Genomic DNA, 21,897 nt, shown 5'->3' with positions numbered 1-21,897 from the left:
TCAGCTGTTATCCTACAGGCTATCAGCACAAGTTTTTCTCTAAACATAGGGGATGAACTGTTGATAAGTGTTGATAGGGAATTGAATCTAGGGAATATTTAATACACTTCCCTCTACATATATACATATACTTATTTGGGGGCACATATTTTCCACAGGGGCCACACCTAAAGGGTTAACAAAGTTTGTAAAATCAGTTTTGAATACCCTAAAGGGGTGTGGTTTCTTAGATGGGGTCACTTTTATGGAGTTTCTACTCTAGGGGTGCATCAGGGGGGCTTCAAATGGGACATGGTGTCAAAAAACCAGTCCAGCAAAATCTGGCTTCCAAAAACCATACGGCGCACCTTTCCCTCTACGCCCTACTGTGTGCCCGTACAGTAGTTTACGGCCACATTTGGGGCAATAAAAATACAGTCTTGTTTGGCTGTTAACCCTTGCTTTGTTAGTGGAAAAAATGGGTTAAAATGGAAAATTAGGCAAAAAAAATGAGATTCTCAAATTTCATCCCCATTTGCCAATAACTCTTGTGCAACACCTAAAGGGTTAACAAAGTTTGTAAAATCAGTTTTGAATACCTTGAGGGGTGTAGTTTATAGAATGGGGTCATTTTTGGGCGGTTTCTATTATGTAAGCCTCCCAAAGTGACTTCAGACCTGTAGTGGTCCCTAAAAATTGGGTTTTTGTAAATTTCTGAAAAATTTCAAGATTTGCTTCTAAACTTCTAAGACTTGTAACATCCCCAAAAAATAAAATATCATTCCCAAAATGCTACAAACATGAAGTAGACATATGGGGAATGTAAAGTCATCACAATTTTTGGGGGTATTACTATGTATTACAGAAGTAGAGAAACTGAAACTTTGAAATTTGCAAGTTTTTCAAAATTTTTGGTAAACGGCCTGGATAAGTCAAAGCGTTTTAAAGTTATCAGCACTTAAAGTGACACTGGTCAGATTTGCAAAAAATGGCCAAGTCCTTAAAGTGAAATAGGGCTGAGTCCTTAAGGGGTTAAAAAAGACTTTTATTGAATATGCAAATTACGGCTTCAGTGCACTGGATAGCTGAAGTACAGTAAGGGGAAAGGCCTGTCCCTCAGTGCACTGAAGCCCTAATTTGCATAATAAATAAATGTCTTTTTTCATGGGAATGCCAAAAACAATTTTCACCGATAATGTTAATCAGAAGGAACAATACTACAAAATGCCATTGTTGATCCTGCTGACAGGTGCTTCAAAACAGCAAGAGAACCACAGATTACAGACCAATGACCTAAAAGAACTTTAGTAGATAAAGAAAAGCTACTGGAAAGAGATTGTCTCTTGGCTTGCCCAGACGTACACCAAGCTAGTCCGTCATATGTGAGCAGGAAATACCGTATATCATTGCACTTTGAGGTATGTCACCTCTAGAACCAGGGTGATGTCCCACATGGGAGCTACAGTGGTAGCCATATTGCTTGGCACATGGATTAGCTAGACTAAATAATAGAGGAAATAATATAATAATAATCTTCTGAGCTTCTGAGGTCTTGTAACACTTCTCAGGTTTCATTCCCTTTGATGTTCTGTATTTGAGAGGTTCTTGATATGCATCTCGTCCTGAAAAGTAATTCAGTTTTTATAACTCTTGGTTTGGGTGATAACTTAGAGCCAAGAAATCAGCACATGAATACCACAGCATGTTGTCTTTCCAAATACATTATCCATAACCCAGCACTTAGCTTCCGGAGACTGTCGAGATCAATACCATAACAATTTGTATCAGGATTTCAAAGCTCAATACTTCAGCTCCACTCTACGGAGCTGGCAGCGCTAGAAATTTCAGTAGATTATTATTTAAAAGGCCATGGATAAAGGCCTTTAACCCCTTCATCACTGAAGGCCCTATCGGAAGAAGAGGTTGTATGTAGAGGACAGGAGGCTCCATAGCAAAATCAAAACGGGGCCTCATCTATGTCCTGATTCTTGATATCACCTCCTCACACTAGGGTTGCCACCAGGAAGGTAAAAAACCAGTCCGGCCAGTTAGCCCCCGCAGCCTTGAGAGTCAACAGTGGAGGAGCATTCTGACTGAGCTACAAGGAGTTATTGTCTGTCTGAGTCTCTCGGGGTTAAATGTGGAAATACGAATCAGATAAATGTCAGCCAAGGACTTGACTATTTAATGTGTATGGGCATTTCAATCTTGGTGGGATGGGAGGACATATCGGTCAACCGAACAAGTGCTTAAGCTATCTAATGTGAATGGCCAGTGGCAAATCAAACTTAGTGGAAAGTCACGCTCCTGAGATCACAGCTACCCATGTTAGGGTAATGGTACGCCTTCCGGTTTTGCGGATAAACCAGGCTGGCAGTTTTAGTTGGAAAACATGTCATCCCTGCTCTCCACTTTGGCAGGAGAACCCATTGCTTCTTCATTGTGTTGATCTATGGTGAGGTGGGAGCCATTGTCCATGGGATGAGGCTAAGGCTACTTTCACACTTGCGTTCAGAGCGGATCCGTCTCAGACGGATCCGCTCATATAATGCAGACGGTGGCTCCGTTCAGTACGGATCCGTCTGCATTATATTGTTAAAATATTTCTAAGTGTGAAAATAGCCTCAGACGGATCCGTCCAGACTTTCAATGTAAAGTCAATGGGGGACGGATCCGTTTGAAGATTGAGCCATAGTGTGTCATCTTCAAACGGATCCGTCCCCATTGACTTACATTGTAAGTCTGGACGGATCCGCACACCTCCGCACGGCCAGGCGGACACCCGAACGCTGCAAGCAGCGTTCAGGTGTCCGCCTGCTGAGCGGAGCGGAGGCTGAACGCTGCCAGACTGATGCATTCTGAGCGGATCCGCATCCACTCAGAATGCATTAGTGCTGGACGGATGCGTTCGGGGCCGCTTGTGAGCCCCTTCAAACGGAGCTCACAAGCGGACACCCGAACGCTAGTGTGAAAGTAGCCTAACATGATCTAGTCCCTTCTCTTTCTTGATGTACCTTACCTACATACTAACATTGCAGTTGCCAAAATCGGGGCATGCCCTGGGAATGCCCCAACTCACAGGGCCAGGACCACTTGTTTATGGGTGGAGCATGATGAGCCCCTCTCATTTTCAGTCCAAATTTGAGAGGACCATCTCTGCACATTGGGGAATGTTGGTAACTATAACCTTAGGGTCCTTTTATATGAGCAGATACTGTGCCCAGGCTCAGACTGGCCCACAGGGGAACAGGTGAATCCCCCGGTAGGTCCCTTAGTAAGGTGGGCCCGTAGTGCTCCAATCCCCTGCACACTAGACTGAGATAAAGATTGGCAGGCTAAGATGCTATACAGTACATTGCTTATGTCCATATAATAGACTGCATAGTGTGGGTAGATATGCATGTAGCTTTATAATGGGTCCCCAGAGTAAATTTTACTGGTGGGCCCTCGGCAACCCAGTCCGATACTGACTGTGCCCATTAACTAGCAACGATCATGTGTTGGTCAGGGCTTGGTACCTGCAATTATTGAGCAAAATGAAAAGGATAATCTTCATAAAATGAAGAATCTTTATTGCAGAAACATAAAAAAAAAATCCATAAACCAAGTTCCAGCTGACCTATCAGTGCTTTATCATGGTATGATACGCATAAGTCAGCTGGACCTTATTTTATGGATATTTTTTTTTTATGTTTCTACAATAAAGTTTCTACATTTTATGAAGATTATTCTTTTCCTTTTGGTCTATTTGGTGAGCGCTGAGGCCGGGCATGTGGATCCTAACTTCAAGTAGCAAGGGTGCGGTCCTATATGCACAATGTGGTGAACTTTTTTCTATTGATTTGTTACCTGCAATTATAATTGATATGGGGGCGAAAAAACGGCAAGAATAAAGTTTTTGGTTTTTTTTGGCAGCATGTTCCTTGTTCACACACGCCGATGGGTTACCGTTACTGACAAATGAGCATTTTTAACACAGAGTAAAAAAAGGGAATACTGTTTGTCGGGTGATCGGTGACACATCTAGATGGGGCGATGATCGGCTAAATGATCATGTGAAAGGACCCATCGACACCTCAGGCGTTGCCTCATCATTTACAGCCTTGATTGTAATGCTCCATATTTCTGGGTAGGTGTAACCCATTGTTTAATCTCCATAGATCACCAATGATGAGATGTGTGAGATCTGCGAGGTCTGGACAGCCGAAAGCCTCTATCCATGCAGGATCTGCTCCCGGGTTTTCCATGATGGCTGCCTTCACCGTATGGGATACCTGCGCAGTGACAACGCCCTGGAGGTGACAGAAATGGCTCACACAGAAACAGGCTGGAGCTGCTATTATTGTGTAAGTGCACCATTATTTTATGAAGAAATATTAGGGGTGGTTATCATGACTGATGGAGTAATCATTCTGTATAATGTTCTGATTAACCCGGCCCATCGTGAGTAGACGTCTTATTTCTTTAAAGAGGACCTTTCATGGGTCCAGACATTATGAAATAACTAGCAGGTTATGTAGGGCACAATGCAGGGATGTAATATCGCTTACTAGTTTGTCTGGGCGCAGCTCCGTTCGCCCGCTGTGCCCCCTGTTCACTTTTCCCCCCTGGTATGCTAATAAATAGCATCGGTACAGGGATGAGGAGACTGTCCTGTTTCTTAATGGACATCTCCTTCTCCCTGGTTGTAGTGTTGTCCAATCACAGTGGAGACCGTCACAGCCAGGGAGAAAAAAAAATTACCTTATCGCTGTGACGCTCTCCGCTGCGATCAAACAGCACTACAGCCAGGGAGAAGGAGACCCCTATTAAGAAACAGGGCAGTCTCCTCATCCCTGTACTGATGCTATTCATTAGCATACCAGGCGGGAAAAGTGAACAGGGGGCACAGCGGGCGAACGGGGCGGTGCCCAGACAAACTAGTAAGCAATATTACATCCCTGCACTGTGCCCTAGATAGCCTGCTAGTTATTTCATAATGTCTGTGCAGCGCTGAACGGCCGCAGCCATGGGGGTCCCTTTAAAAGGGAGAAAAGTTTGTAGTGGATTGGCCGTGACGCCAGTTGCATTGAAGCAAAAAAGGACAGAGTCCTCTTAAGTAGATGGTGTTGGTGGTGCCCAGGTGTAGGAATGCCAGAGTGGTGTAAGGGTAGCCTATAATGTCCCTGAATGGTGTTGCACTTGTCACGGTGCTCCTACCTGGATACGCTGGAACTCCAGGCGTGGTCATTCTTTGCAGATAAAGGGATAGTTGATGGAAGGCATGGAGAAAGAAATTGAGTCCAGACTTTGTATAACGTTGAATAGCAGCTTTACTTGAATAAACTTTCATCAGGAAACAATCTTCCAACTTTATCTTGGTCACCAGCAGGTTTTGGCATAAGTTCTGGCAGGCAAACACACTCGGCCTGCTACATCTGTTGCGCTCCAGCTCTGCTGTACTGACAAGATTAAATATAAACTTTTCCATTCTGCTGAACTAAGCTTTCTGTAGTTTGACTCTGTCTTTATCTTTATCCAGGGAACTCTCTTCCTGGCTTTGGAGGCTTTCAGCGTTGGCCTCCTAGTCCAGCAGAGCTTAGGGATGCTCTGCTGGCTTGCACACAGCCTTCCCCTAACAGGGGGTAAGCTAAACTTACTTTGGCAGGGCCCGTCCAGCAGGGACAAGGGCCTGCTTCCTTCTCAAAGCAGAGGGCACTCTCAACTAACTCACTAGCTAACTGAACTCCTCCCTCTCTAGAGAGGGGGCTAAAATGGAAAGAAAGTTCCATTCTAAGCAAAGTAGCTCTGCCATTTATGCTGCCATCTGCTGGTGAACCAGGCACATTACATTTACACGCAACAATTGCAGAATATAGAATGCACCGTGTTTGAACCTGGAATAAATAGAAAATTGTGGAGAGATGTAAAAGGTGGTAATGCACCTCTAGGGCGTTACATCTGGACCCATGAAAGGCTCTTTAAATGGGTTGTCAAGGGTTAAGAACAGATAGCTGTTTTCTTCCTTCAACAATGCCATATCTGCCCATGGGTTGTATCTGCTATTGCCGCTTGGGCTCCAGGAAAGTAGATAGGGCTGTGCTGCAATACCACCATGACCGGTTCATGATAAGGGAGCTGTATGTTTCTTTACCATCTTCTATTTGGAGAGGGGCGGGGGGATTTTCACACTTAGGACTCATTCACACGACCGTATATTTGTATTCGCATTGATCATCCGTAGTTCCGTTCGGCGGCCCCGCTAAGAAGATAGAAAGCATCCTATTCTTGTCCGCAATTGTGGACAAGAATAGTCATTTTTTATCATAGGGTTGTTCCGTTTTGCAAATTTGGGAAAGCACACGACCAGTATCTGTGTTTTACGGATCTGCAATTTGTGGACCGCAAAAACTGATTTGGTCATCTGAATGAGCCCTTAGAAGGACAATGAGTCCATGCATGTACTGTACATGCTTTGCCGAACATGCATGTGTCGTCATTGAGGAGTAAATTGTGCCAGACATCGCAGCTGGTGGCTCAGATGTCTGATATTTCTTTCCCCGGCATCATCTGTCAGCACACTCCTATACAGATCAGCAGGTTTGGCCGCCATTACTCTTTATGTGTATGGACACCTTGAATGGGTTGTCCAAAAGTAGAAAAATGTTGCTGCTATCTTCTAAATACAGTGCCATGCTTGCCCACAGATTGTGTGTGGTTTTGCAGTGCAGTCTTATTCCCTTGAATGGGGCTGAGCGCCGATACCAGACACAACCCATGGACTGGCATGGTGCTGTTTTGTGAAGAAAGCAGCCATATATTTCTAATACTAGACAGCCCCTTTAACGACTGACTATATGCAGTAACCCCAACGTGTGGGTATCTGTAATTGTTTGTTACGTTTTGCAATGTCATATCATTGTTATGCTGTGTACACCAGCAGAGGAGGTAGGGTTGGCAGGGACAGGGTTAACTGCTCTTGCTAGTAGTGGGTTGGTCGTACTTCCTGCCAGGAGAGGGAGTTTGAGCCCTGACTGAGTGGAGATAGGAAGCACGTGCTAGAGCTCCTACCCCAAAGGACCTTAACCAGTTCTTCTGTGAGACCACTACTCAAGGGAGATTACCAGAATCAAAAAGATTGCTTTCCTAAAAGCTACACAGTACAAAGTCAGCAGAGCAACCAGCAATCTCAGCTTTACAGACCCTGATGCAGGTGAGGTAATAGAGATTGTATAACCATCACCTAGCTGACTCCAAGCCTGCATTACACAGTGGAAACCTATATCCACCTAACCAGCCACCATATCTCAACATCTGGTGACAGAAACTGCACCTTGTACTTAATTCTGCTATGTGAGACTTTTAATAGTTTACTTCTGACCTGATTCCACTGCATCTAACCCCAAGGAAAAAATGGCCAGAGGGAGTACACCGTAACACAACATATCATCAGGGCCATTATCACTCCCATCAGTGGCATAATTAGAGCTCACTGGGCCCCACAGAAAGTTTTTGAACAGGCCCGCCACTCGGTTTCCTTAATGCAGGCACCTCCGCAGCACTATGTCTAGGCATTCACTACACTGTGACGTCGCACAGCAATAGGTCATAGTGCTCTCCGATCCTGAAGCAGTGCAGCGCAGGCGCCTGGAGAAGGAAAACAGAGCGCAGTGATTGATACCAGTGCTAGGACTAGGAGCACCATACTCATTGCTCCCTGGGCCCTAAAAATGAATCCATTTGTCCTCCTTTCATGGTAGTTACACCTCTGACTCCATCTTCTGCACCAGCACTTCTGGATAGACTGTATACTGTGTATACACCTGTCAAACTGTAGATTAGGGAGAGTTCACATCTCTGTTTCATTTTCCGTTCTTCTGATCTGTCAGAAGAAAAGAAAAAAAAAAACAGGATCCTGCTTCAGGATCAGTTTATGAAAAGGATCTTTTTTTTTCCGGGATCCTGTTGCACATTTGACATCCGTTTGAGACATTTCCGGAAACAAAAAGGATTGCATGCAGGAATTTTTTCTGTAAAAAAAAAAAAATGATCTCAGGCAGAATTGGCTCAAACGAATGCCAAATGTGCAACAGGATCCTTTTTTTTTTTGTTATTCTGATGGATCAGAAGAACGGAAAATGAACTCTCCGTAAGTCATATTCACAGTAGACACTGAAACTGCAGGGGTTGCTGGTAGATGTGAAGACAGAACTAAGAAGAACCTGGGTGAATTGTGATTGATTATGGATATTTTTTCTGTCAAAGTAACCGCACGAAAAAAAGGAGAAAATAAGTATCAATAAAGTGTAACAGATAAAAACCGCAAGTGTTATTCCTTCACAAACAGCCAATAAAAGACCGTTAACTACAAAGCCGCCCATTGATCAACTACATGAGCTGCCGCGATCATGGCTTCCCCTTTCAAGTCTTATAATAAGGCAGCGTATGTTCTCTGCCTATTTTTATATTCATCCAAAGCGTCTGACAAGATGAGAGAGAGCAGACCGGGAGTGAGAATCATCTGGGATTTCTCCGGGGGAAGAGCCTCTCATCTGGAGCAATGGAGGGTAATGTGCAGAGAGAAGCCGAAAGAAAACTCCTCTGCAGGTCACCGAGTAGAGAAGCTGAGGTCTCCGCAAAAACATTCATTACAATTTTCTGTCAGGAAGCAGTTCTGCTCCTCTGGTGACACCGTTGTCTGTCAAATTAAAAGAGATGAAATGAGACAATGCTGAATTACATCAGGAGCCGAGCGTTACGCATAACAGATGTGTTATATAAAAGGTTCTATAGTGCAATAAAAATAAAACGGACGACATCTGCATCCTCCCGTGCTTTGGCCTTCTCGTCATAAAGACATTGCATGGATCCAAATTACTATCAATGGTGATTTATAATATGAACGGCTCCCTCAGGCCCAAAGCTGCCCACCATCTACAGAGCTGGCGCATCATAGAAGTGCTGGAGAAGGTCTTGGTTCAGCACTAACTGCAGATAGAAATGGGGCTTGGGGAGTGGTTGGGTCACAGGTCGCATCAATGACATGGTGCAGGAAGCAGGTGGTTCTTCCAGTCAAGAAGCAGCACCTCTCATCGACAGTGCCTGAGCAGTGTTGTCTTCTGGTGGTTGCCTGGTCCTCTGAGGCTGAACTTCAGTTGTCACATTTAGAGGAAGGCTGAAATGAGTTACATGTGGACTCCAAGCTGGTCTCCCTGAAGAAATATAGGGCTGCTTGAGGACACATCTTCAGTAAAGCCAGTCAATGCAGCATAGGGGACCATGTCCCTGCCCTGGACAAAAGAAAAGAAGCAGAAGATGGAAGGGCACCACAAATACCATCAGTCAGGAGTCCCAACATCAGGGTGTGCCCTTAGGGAAGATGGAGGAACAGGAGCCATCAAGCAGTACCAGAGTAGAAGGGAGTAGGTAAGGACGAATCTTTAGGTAGGCGATGCGGCTAGGAGCCTTCAGTTAACTGTTAATTGTTCACAGAAAACACCTTTAAAGAGGACCTGTCACCTCTCCTGACATGTCTGGTTTTGTAATCACTTGCATTCCACATGTAATAACAATTTCAGGGCATCTATTCTTATGACTATATATTCTGCCATTTGTCTTTTATTCCTCCTAGAAGTCTATGGATAAAGGTACAGATGGGAGTTATCAGTTGGGGGTATGTCCCTGCACAGTCTGCCACTGTCAGCTCTCATTGGATAATGTGAGATTGTGCAGGGACACACCCTCAACTGGTAACACCCATCTGTACCTTTATCTGTAAACCTTTAGCAGGAGTAGGAAAAGAACGGCACAACATAAAATAATAGATGCTCCACAATTTTAATTCCATGAGGAATACAATTATTTACCTAAACAGACATATCTGGAGTGGTGCAGCCATTTATGTTTTTGTATCACTGAAACTCTTCCCAAAATTCAGTACACATATTGCATGTACTCAAACAGTCAGAGCAAGGTACTGTATGCTGTATTTGTCATACCCCACTCACTGCTGTGCCTCCATGGCTGGTGTCCCAGGGTTCCCTCTTACTCAGGGCCTCTGGTTTTAGCTTTCTCCTCTGACTTTCTTGGGTCTTCTGCTGGCTGCCACATGTGTGTGCACTGAGTCTCTGCTCTTAAAGGGTCGGCACACACCAGTGCATCTGTTCCTCAACCAATTCCAAACTGGCACAGTCTATCTATGGACCCTTCCTCCACAGGGACAGAGGAACAGCGCAGAGAGGATGAGAGTGGTGGCTGTGGTGCTGCGAGGGGTAGTAGTATAGTTCACGGTTGCAGTCCTCCCCTTGGTGCTCCCTGCAGTGAATGGAGAGCACACCCTTTTTTCCATTGCGGCCCACCCTGGTATTGGGGCTTCTGCCAGTACCAGTCTCACTCTAAAAACTCTGCAACTTCTAAGAAGCATGCAAAATTCTCACAATCAGTACTGCAGTTCCCAGGCTGAGGGGTGCAGATCATTAAACAGACGGCGGGTCCATTATATAATTGTGGCAGGTGCTCTAAGCAATGCTCTATCCAGAGCAGCAACGTCTTTTGCCACAAACGAGCACATCTTTGCTAACATGCACAGCCTTAAGATCCTAAGAAGTCTGTGGATATTTGCTCTTTTTCCCTCAGGGGTAATCTCCTGGCACAACGGCTATTCTCTGGCAGCTTCCACGTCACAGGAATAGTGATGAGCAGCATAGGCAATTTTCGTTTTCGCAATATTTTGCAATTTTTAGAATTCGTGATCTCCAGTCATTATTTTTGCGATTGCGCAAATCCGCACTAATGATGAGCATATTTTTTGCGCAATACATGCAACTTCACATTTTCTCAGGTCTGAGTAGATATTACTGATTGGTGCACTAAGTATTGTGACATCACAGCACTATGTCTGTAGCATGTATGTATGGACAGCAGAGAAACAGTAATTCCTATCACACTACCTAACACCCTGCACTGGAACCTATCAGCTACGCTATATCAGGATATAACCTACACTGACTATCTCCCACTAACTATCTGTATTATATATGTGAGCTCACTAACTATCTAATGTAATTGGATAAGGCTTAGGATCCAGGTGAAAGCACAGAGCACAGCAATAACACTGCTCTCTCTCTCTCAGAACTGAAAAAGAAAAAACAGAAAATGGCTGCTGGGGAGGTTCTTATATAGTAAAGGGGTAGGCAACTTTCCTATTGGTTGCTAGGGATGTTGCTAAGCTCTAACAAAGATATGTCAGCCTTCTCATTGGCCCACAAGCAAGAAGGGAGGTTACTGATGAAAAAAAAAAAATCTAAAATATTTGCGATAACGAATATATAGCACTATATTCTACATCTTCGCGAATTCTCGAAGTGCCGATATTCGCGATAAAAATTTGCGATTAGAATATTTGCGATCAACACTACACAGGAATGGTGTCTTTTTCCTGAAGAAAACTGTCCCTTTTGACTTTAGCTTCACACAGGCTCACAGGCGTCTGCTTCTCTCACCAGTGGAGCTAGACTGAACTGGCTGATGGAATGCAGTTGCACAGCTCCTCACTTATAGATGGCAGGGCTAGCCTAGCTCTGCGGAGTTAAGGGATACTAAACTAAGGTATCACTTGGGTCACTGCACTGTTTCTTGTGTCCAGAGAGCTGCTCTGATGACTCGATGTGTAACCCTTATCTTTAGTTCCCTGGCAGCTCACGAACACTCATTTAAGGCATATTCTTATGAACTTGATAATTTATCTTAAATTAGTGTTTATGAGCTGTCAGGGAACTATGGGATTAGGACTACACATCAAGCCGTCGGAGCAGAACTCCGATGGGTTCACTGAAAAGCAGAAGAAACAGTCTGAATAGTCAGTGAATTCTGAAAGCTGAACAAGAAAAATTGTCCATAGCCTTTAAAGGAATACCCTAGACATTACACTGTACAGGGCCTAAGGCAGGAATGTCTAAACTGCGGCCCTCCCGCTGTTACAAAACTACAACTTCCATCATGTCTGGACAGCCTACAGCTATCAGAGCATGCGTGGAATTGTAGATTTGCAACAGCTGGAGGGCCGCAGGTTGGACCTCCCTGGCCTAAGGCATATTACATGACATAGAAGTTCTCTCGTTATTGCTCTTTGGATCCTTGTGTTATGTTCTCCCTCCCTCAGGCGCCACACTACTCATAACATAATGGACCTAGTCTGCCTGAAATAATCCATTAAATAGTCTCCTCTATGTTCTCTGACCAAGATTGTACAATGCCCAACCCATCAGGGCTGGCTCAGCACCCGGCATACCCTTGCAAGTGCTGGGGCCCATTGCTCCTGGGGGGGCCCACTGAGCTGCTATGAGCACTTCCATCAATGACACTGCTGTCATTTCACTTACGCAGTACCCCTCTGGTGGGCCCTCTGCAAAGCTTCAGACAAGCCCCCTCTACACAAGACGTGCTGCCTGAGGAGAGAGACCGCAGGGCTGGGGCAGAAGTGTGAACACAGTCTGTGAGTCTGCACTGTGACTGTCTCTTCTCTGTGGGACAGGAGGATGGGCAGGCTGGACTCTTCGAGTTGCTGCTGGATGCTGTATACCAGCAGCTTCATGCTATTTGATTGTTTTACTGCCTCATTAAGCCGTTTGCCTCCATGACACCTGCCCCCCATATCCTGTCCTATCTCATCCTCATGGAGCCCCTGCTGTCTCCTTTCCTCCTTCATGTTTCCAGAGCTCCTGTTCCACCCTCCTATCTCCTACTGCTGCCCTGCACAGACCTCCTTCCCCTACTTCTTGTATGAATCCCTCTCAGAGCCCCTGCCATCTACTTTCTGTGTGCACCCCTGCTGTCCATCTAGGGCTCCTGTCTCACTTCTCTACCTCTCATTATGATGGCATCTGAACCGCATTCACCATAAGGACCTTCTAACATCACACAGGGTCTTGTGACTGTGCCCCCCACCCCGTACTGTGCCCCCCACCCCGTACTGTGCCCCCTTATACCCTGCATTGTGCCCTCTAACCACACCCTGTGCAGAGCCCCTAGTCATTCCCTGTACTGTACCCCCTTATACCCTTTTATCCAATCACTGTACAGAGGTGTTATCCGGTCACTGTACAGAGGTGTTATCCGGTCACTGTACAGAGCTGTTATCTGGTCACTGTACGGCGGTGTTATCCGGTCACTGTACGGCGGTGTTATCCGGTCACTGTACGGCGGTGTTATCCGGTCACTGTACGGCGGTGTTATCCGGTCACTGTACGACGGTGTTATCCGGTCACTGTACGACGGTGTTATCCGGTCACTGTACAGCGGTGTTATCCGGTCACTGTACAGCGGTGTTATCCGGTCACTGTACAGCGGTGTTATCCGGTCACTGTACAGCGGTGTTATCCGGTCACTGTACAGCGGTGTTATCCGGTCACTGTACAGAGGTGTTATCCGGTCACTGTACGGCGGTGTTATCCGGTCACTGTACAGAGGTGTTATCCGGTCACTGTACGGCGGTGTTATCCGGTCATTGTACAGAGGTGTTATCCGGTCACTGTACAGCGGTGTTATCCGGTCACTGTACAGCGGTGGTATCCAATAACTGTATGACCATAACTGTATCCCTTTCCCTGCCCACGCCACCTTTTTTATACCTGGCATGAGTGGGGAAAAGTTGCAGATTGTGGTGCTAATGACCTTTGGACCACAATCTGTGTCAGAAATACCCCTAATATAGACGTATTTCTATTTAATAAATGACCCCTAATTATATTATTATTCAGGGGTAGGGCTAATATCTTTATATAGAACCAAAAAAGAAAGCCTCAATGTACAGCTGTAAGTCAGGGCAAGGGATAAGAAACAATATAAACCTATAGTGTTGTTAGACAAACAACAAGAACATGCCCAAAATATTTAAAATATATATTTTATTTAATTGTAATAAACATATCATGATTTGTAAAATATTCAAGATAACAAAAAAATATGAAGAATCAGCAGGAAACCGGATGCCGCAATCCACTGGCCAGTGCCGCTGCTACCCAACAAAAGATGGAAAACATGTCAAGTGTGCCAATGGTATATATCAGGGTGATTCACCACATAGTAGCCCAGATAATGTTACTATTCTGAAGTGTAATGCATATGGTCATCACCCTGGTACATAACCACTAAAACAGTTTTATTACTTTTTTTCAACTGCACTCCGAGTTGAGCTCTGCTTAGTGGTTATGTACCAGGGTGATGACCATATGCATTACACTTCAGAATAGTAACATTATCTGGGCTACTATGTGGTGAATCACCCTGATATATACCATTGGCATACTTGACATGTTTTCCATCTTTTGGTGGGTAGCAGCGGCACTGGCCAGTGGATTGCGGCATCCGGTTTCCTGCTGATTCTTCTCTTTTTTTTGGGTTATCTTGAATATTTTACAAATCATGATATGTTTATTACAATGAAATAAAATATATATTTGAAATATTTTGGGTATTTTCTAGTTGTTTGTCTATCTAATATCTTTATAGTATATAGATTCTAGTATATTATACTGTGCCCTGTATTTCCTAAAATTTGCTGTGAGGCCCAGTCAGTGATAGCTACATCACTGACCATCTCCTTCTCTCCTCCAGGCCCGGCCAGGTGGAGACATCATGACGTGTGTCTCACTGCTGCAGCGGGCCGGAGGAGAGAAGGAGAGCAGGGAGATGAGCTGCGGTTAGTGAATGACAGGACCGCCGTCTCCCCTGCGCTCCAGCAATGATAGGTATATGAGGGGGCCACTGAGGGGTCATTACACTGTGAGGGCCCCTTACACAGTATAATGACTCCCAGTGTCCCGCAATTAGTATAATGATCCCCAATGACCCTCCGTTCAGTATAATGACCCCAGAGCCCCCTCTTAATATAATGACCTCCAGTGACCACCATACAGTATAATGACCCCCAGTGCCCCCTGCATACAGTATAACCCCCAGTGTGGGAGCCACTGTGGCTCATTATTCTGAATGGGGGCAACTAGGGTCATTATTCTGAATAGAGGGCCACTGTGGGGTCATTATACTGTGTGTGGGGCCACTGGGGGTCATTGTACTGTGTGTGGGGCCACTGGGGGTCATTATACTGTGTGTGGGGGCATTGGTGGGGTCATTATACTGGGGTGAAGGGCCACTAGTGGTCATTATACTGTATATGGGGCCACTGGCGGTCATTATACTGTGTGGGAGCCACAGGGGGACATGTAAATGTAAAAAAAAGGCCTTATGGGGGCCCACTGGGATTTATCGCCCAAGGGCCCACATGAACCTGGAGCCGGCCCTGCAACCCATCCCCAGCCAAGACCAATGTATCCCTTCTCCACAAATCTTCCCTTTTTCCACAGACAACCACTCCAATAGGGTCCACCATCTAGTGCAATGTATATATTTCAATGATGGCTACTTAGACGTGATCTAAAATAGTCTTCTCAGGAGGCAGTGTATGGAAGAGAAGGGTATAATGCAGATAATTACCTACCTACTCCTAGAGACTTGTAAGCGCTTTAATGAGATTCTCCTCTCACCATCCTTCTCTTCCATTTTTTTATATTGATTGCACACTTCAAATAGAGAGGCGAAGGCAAATTTACATTTTCCAAAGTACGCATGATGATAATTATGATTACCTTTTAATAATATACAAGATACTCAACATTTCTTTGTGTTGTACATCAACATTGGAGGGGTGAATTACATAGAACCGACAAAGGAAGCATACAAGCAGCCAGGAGGTCAGAAATTATGACCCATCACAAGTGAAGTATGAATATGTCTTGAAGAGTTATTCTTGTAGATATCATCATTATTGACTAACGTCCTCATACTTTGGATGGCCCACACAACTGTACTTATTCAGTACCCTAGAGCGGGGTATTTGCAAAACGTTTTATTGCTGTTGTGATAATTAGTCTAATGTAGCTGTGTGCCGCTGTTCCCCTGCTTACCGCCGCAGTCCCGGGCGCCGTGTTCAGCGGTGATCTGCAGCCAGTGCTTCCCATTCACCTCTGCAGTCCTGGGCTCTGTCTGTGTAGGTACTGTTGTTCTGGGATCCGCTCCACAGTTTCTTCTCAGCCCTGGCAACAGCATGCTTGCTGCTTGTTTCCTGCAGCACTTCCTGGGCTTTATGGATTAGGTCATGTGACCTCGCTGACCAATCCTAGCCCTCCTGCGCATAGATAAGTGCCTCAGCCCTCTTCCCAGATGCCTCAGTGTCAAGGTCCTTGTGTCCTGCTAAGTTTCCTGATTTCAGCTTGTGTTCCTGACTCGTGCCTGTATTCCTGAACTCAGCTGCCTGTTAGATCCCTGCCTGCTTGACTTAACTCTCCTGTTGCTGAGTCGGATTACCTGCCCTGACCTTCTGCCTGTCTGACTTCACCTCTGCCTCATTCTTCAGTCCTGTACTGTTGCTTCTGGTTACAACTCAGCCTGCTGACAACGCCTGAACCTCTGGTACCTCCTGGTCGTCCTGGACCAGCTGCCTCATGTGCCTATCCTCCTCATGAGGTAGCAACCTGGTGTTCCCCTCAGGAAAGTCTATCCCCACCATCAGGGGTATTGTGAAGATCGAGGGGTTCACTTAGACAACGCCCTTAGAGGAGGTGGGACATGTGGCACAGTGGGTTCACACCCGCTGGTTTGTGACAATGTTCTTATTTACTGCATTGTACACTCGATAGTTTTGTATGGATAGGTCAGGGTTAACAATCCTGACTCAGCCCTTTTAGGAGGCTAGGGGAAGGACTTGGGTCCATCCCTAGTTTAGCGAGTGTATGTGCTAGCTGAGGAAGAGAATGGTGCAACATGTGCTCACATCTCAGAAAATCAGGCCTGAGTCATAGAGAATGATCATCTCTGAGACATTTACTGCAGAAAAGGGGTCGAGTGGAGGGGGAACGCATGGGAACGGCGTTCCTGCACTTTTTTCATGGCAGGAACGCCGTTCCCTTTCAGCCTCAAGTCAGGAGAACACGGCTGAATCAGATTCACAGGGGGGGACGGAGCGCACTGTGCAGGGCAGGCTAAGGGAGGAGGGGCGGCTTCAGTTGAGAGGAAGCTGTCTGTGCGGTGCCGCTGCCTGCGACTCCTCTCATGGCGCCCCGCCCCCTAATGACATAATCTCCTTCACTACGAGATCATTTAGAATGTCTTTTAGAAAAGTTTGTCCTGGGATTCGAACTCACGACCTCTACACATCAGAGGAAGGCATTTAACCTCACAGCCATGAAAGCTGTTTAGGTAGTTGCTTAAAAAAAAAAATATAAGACTTCTACTTATACCTAGTGTACTGATACCTAGTGTACAACCATACACATGACAGCTGCCCACTGTGTATGGATGTAGCAGAGCTGGGTGTGTTGGGGCAGCTGTCATGTGTATGGTTGTACACTAGGTATCAGTACACTAGGTATCAGTACACTAGGTATAAGTACACTAGGTATAAGTAGAAGTCTTATTTTTTTTTTTTTTTTTTTAAGCAGCTACCTAGACAGCTTTTATGGCTGTGAGGGTAAATGCCTTGCCGCTGATGTGTAGAGGTCATGAGTTCGAATCCCAAGGCAAACTTTTCTAAAAGTGTTTTTTTTTTATAAGACTTCTACTGATACCTAGTTTACTGATACCTAGTGTACAACCATGCACATGACAGCTGCCCACTGTGTAAGGATGTAGCAGAGCTGGGTGTGTTGGGGCAGCTGTCACGTGTATGGTTGTACACTAGGTATCAGTACACTAGGTATAAGTGGAAGTCTTAGTTTTTTTTTTTTTAAGCAACTACCTCAACAGCTTTTATGGCTGTGAGGGTAAATGCCTTGCCTGTAATGTGTAGAGGTCATGAGTTCGAATCCCAGGACAAACTTTTCTAAAAGTGTTTTTTTTTTTTTTTTTTCTGATACTTCTACTGATACCTAGTGTACTGATACCTAGTGTACAACCATACACATGACAGCTGCCCCAACACACCCAGCTCTGCTACATCCATACACAGTGGGCAAAGTTACCTACAGTAGAAGTCTTATATTTTTTTTTTTTAAAGTAACAAGCTAGACAGCTTTCATAGCTGTGAGGGCATATGCCTTGCTTCTGCTGTGTAGAGGTCATGAGATCGAATCCCAGGACAAACTTTTCTAAAAGTGTTATTTTTTTTATTTATTTTTTTAGTCCGCAGCGGCACAAATTACAGCATGCTAGATTTTCTGTGCTTTTTTATTTTTTGGAGGGGGGGGGGGGGTTGCAGTGGATCTTGGGTGAGTTCCCACACTTTTTTTCCCAGGACTTGACCCCTGGTAAACATAGTATAAAATTCTGCTTACCGGCAGCCACCACTAGACCATAGGAGCCTACTGCATATCGTGTATACATTCAGCATAATAATAGTATGAAGTAAGCTCCAGAGCCCCCTCTAGTGGTGGCTGCACATAACCAGAATTTTATTACTTTGCACAGTAAGTGTAAGGGGATTTGGAGCCGTGTATCAGAAAGCAAAAGTCCAACTACTATAAAGATGTATTAAGAAATTTAATCAGCCCAGAATGTTGGACCTGAAAACCAAATTACATTGAAATGTGGATATTCACTTTAACCAATCATCTCAATGTAAAAACCATCTGCCAACCAACTTCCAGAGGGGAATGTTGCCCCATTCCCATGGCAAAGTCTGACAGATCGAGTGCATAAGCTTAGTCCACCTGCTTTTTAAATGTTTCCAAGAAAGCCCTATTCATTGTATGACTCTTTTATATGATGGCATCCATGGTATCGCAGCTGTGTACATCGTGTCCCCCCCACAGAAGACTACGATGTAAGTGATGGGAAACCTTAATAGCCCTGGATGCGCTCCAGAACAATGTACTGGATTCATTATTAATGGGCCATTATTGTGTCTAGATTGTAGATCTCAGCTTTAAAGCCTATAGTTGACAAGCAATGAAACAATCAATGCTGTGAGTTGGCGGGTAGACGAGCAGGCAGGCACCGGCCCAAAGTTAATTTGTGCATCCTACGCTCTATCAGACTCTCCGTAGGAACGGGAGGTAGGCCGAGCATCTCCCCCCTGATACCTCCGTAGGCTTACAAGGGATTTACAGCATGAGTTAGTTACATGTGTTTCTTGGGTTTAGCAGCTGGAATGGTGATGGCTCGGGGTTTAGTAATGTTAGAGAGAGCGCGGTGTAAATCATGCTGCGCTATCACGTCAGTGGGATTTAGCGGCCTGGGCTCTGCTGCTGCATTTGCTCTTCTGTGGCGCACGACACACATGATAATAGTATAATGACTGCCATTTCCATCATAATCTGCAATTTCTCTTCTGCTTGTGCTATGAATTCACTTTCAAGATGACTGTTAATTCTTCTGTACAGCGCAAGATGTGCAACCACCATCAATAGAATACATGAAATGACAACTCCCAGCATGGTCCATTCACTTCTATGGGAGTTCTGAGAACAGACGAGTTATTGTGCATACTGGGAGTATTAGCTTCTAACCCCTGCTGTATATTGTCATTAAAGGGGTTATCCAAGACTATAAAATGCCCCCCCATATGCCAGGCCCCTCACAATGAATATACTTACCTGGCTCCCCACTCCATGTGCCGCTCCTGGTCCCCGCACCGGCGCTGCTGCTTCTCCCCGTGCCTGAATGTAAACATCCGGTGTTAGGAGGGGGGGGGGGGGGGGGAACCGGCCAATGGCAGGTGGGGATGGGGACGAGCCTCCCTAGCATCGCCAGGTAAGTATATTTATTCATTGTGAGGGGCCCTGCGTATGGGGGAGCTTTTTATAGTCTTGGATAACCCCTTTAAGCTTATGGGAATATCACCAAAATACATGTGAAAATGCATCATGCGAACACTTCCATGTAAATTGAGTTTTTTTTATAGGCTCTGTCTTATCAGGGAGTATATGAAGTTTTATACATATTTTTGGTGAATGGCATGTGGAAAAGAGAAAGGGCCCCATAGCAAAGATCAAATAGGGCCCCTTGCTATGGTCCTAGATCTTGTGTTAGAAGGACCTGATGTTTGTTTCCTGCTCTGTGCCATTACCTTAACCCTTAGCCATTTCCACACTAGTCTTAAGTCTGTCTGTGCTGCTGGAGGGAGGTTATGTGTAGGTTGCGTCCTCCAGAAGGACGTGCAACAATCTAAAATTTACTCGACAAAACAGGCAAGAAGAGGACAGGTTATATTTTTTGGGCGGATCATGGAACTGAGCAACGGATGCGGACAGCACACGGAGTGCTGTCCGCATCTTTTGCTGCCCCATTGAAGTGAATGGGTCCGCATCCAAGCCGCAAAAACTGCGGCTTGTATGCGGACCAAAACAACGGTCGTGTGCATGAGACCTTAACTGGCATAGTGGTAGTCTTGCGAGATGGGTGTCTGAGCCATAGAACCTCACCTTACACCAGTGTTTATAATACAGTTTTCAGCTGTCTGGTCTCTCAAGTATGTTCTTGACGCAGAATAAAGTTGATCTCGTTGGAGAAGCTCTAACAGGAGCAAGAGCTCTGAAGTGTGCTTCCTCTCTTCTCTGTGTCTGCACAGGAACTTCCCCTCCTGGTAGGAAGTAGGACCAGCCCACTCCTACCAAGAGGGGAGGAACAGGGTGGCTAGCCTTGTTCTTGCCAACCATACCCCCTCTGCTGGAATAAATGGCCAATATAATGAGAATACATAACATGACAATACATTGAAAACATTTCCAGGTCTGGGGTACTGTATGTCCTAAGGATAGGTCATCAATATTGTACTCTCGGAAAAAAAACTTTTTCTGTTGTATCGCAGTCTGTATCTGCCGTGCTACAAGTAACAGCTGGGTCTCGCTCCGATGAATGACCTTCCGATGAACAAGCGACATTTTGACTCTATGAGTCTTTTTCAAGCTATTATTAGCTATTAGCTATTTTTTTAAAGACAAAAGGAGCTGCAGTATCTTCTATCTTATGTCATCGGGGAGCCCAGCAGACTCAACACTGCTGGCACCACCACCACAAGTTTCCTCTGGAAAACTTTAGTGAGTAGTGCTGTCTTATCTTCTTATGTTGACCTTCCCATGCAGATATTGAAATATCAGTGCAGTGGGGCCTAGAGAAAGCTAGATTAGGCAATTATACAGTACATAGACATAATGGCCGAGCTGCGGTAATCGCACATGCACCGATGACTACTAATAGCCAGGTTTTGCCGCTAGTATAGATAGAGCACAACAATTACAAGTAATCCACTTATGGGAAATTCAGGTACTAGCATAATATGGCAGGGTTTACTCACTGCGGCTGTTGCATGAAGTCAAACCCATGCCAAATCAAGGTGGCCACAAGATTTTGAAGGTAATAACCGAGTTTGATCTGCCAAATAATGAGGCCCATGGGCCCCACTGGTACCTGACCACATGCAGCAGAGTGTACATCTAGCTTTAGTGGACGCCCTAACTATTGAGTTCAGGTGTATCAGCTACAGTACCTCCGGTCTTAGTTTTATTCCGGCCGCCTCTCGGCATGTTTGCCTGGCTGCCTCTGGCACTTTGGCCCTCCCCATTATAGTCAATGGCGGACCTCCGGCGGCACGAATGCACTTGCAGCAGCACGGATCCGGCAGGCTGTTCACCAAGCGGAACAGCCTGCGGGAGAAGGCTGGCGCTAGTGTGAAAGTAACCTAATCAGTAGAGCTACAAAAAGTTTCAGGCTGTGTTCACACATCGTGGCCGAGTTGCAGTTTTTGTTGTGGTCGTCTAAAAACAATGCAGTTCTGCAGCAATTCTGAAAAACCTCGGCAAAAAACGCAATACGGCTGTTACGTGTGAAAACAACCTCGGTGTAGCCTTCGGACTAACTCATGCACACGAACGTATTTTCTTTTCGTATTCGTTCCATTATTATTTTTTTCTGCGGACCATATGCAGAAACATTCCTTTCAGCGGGTCT

General features: G+C 45.3%; 1 protein-coding gene across 1 annotated transcript in view; it reads left to right on the top strand.

Moving 5' to 3' along the window:
- The window catches only part of PHF24 (PHD finger protein 24), a 68,158-nt gene that overhangs the window by 12,685 nt on the left and 33,576 nt on the right, over positions 1-21,897 (top strand). The window contains exon 2 of the mRNA XM_044292599.1: positions 4,140-4,325. Within this exon, the coding sequence (XP_044148534.1) occupies positions 4,140-4,325 (186 nt within the window). The remainder of the gene's footprint in view (positions 1-4,139; positions 4,326-21,897) is intronic.

Source organism: Bufo gargarizans, chromosome 1 (assembly GCF_014858855.1).
Source record: "Bufo gargarizans isolate SCDJY-AF-19 chromosome 1, ASM1485885v1, whole genome shotgun sequence".
Lineage (NCBI taxonomy): Eukaryota > Metazoa > Chordata > Amphibia > Anura > Bufonidae > Bufo > Bufo gargarizans.
The sequence above is the reverse complement of the archived record's forward strand: the minus strand, read 5'-3'. Positions and strand labels throughout refer to the sequence as shown.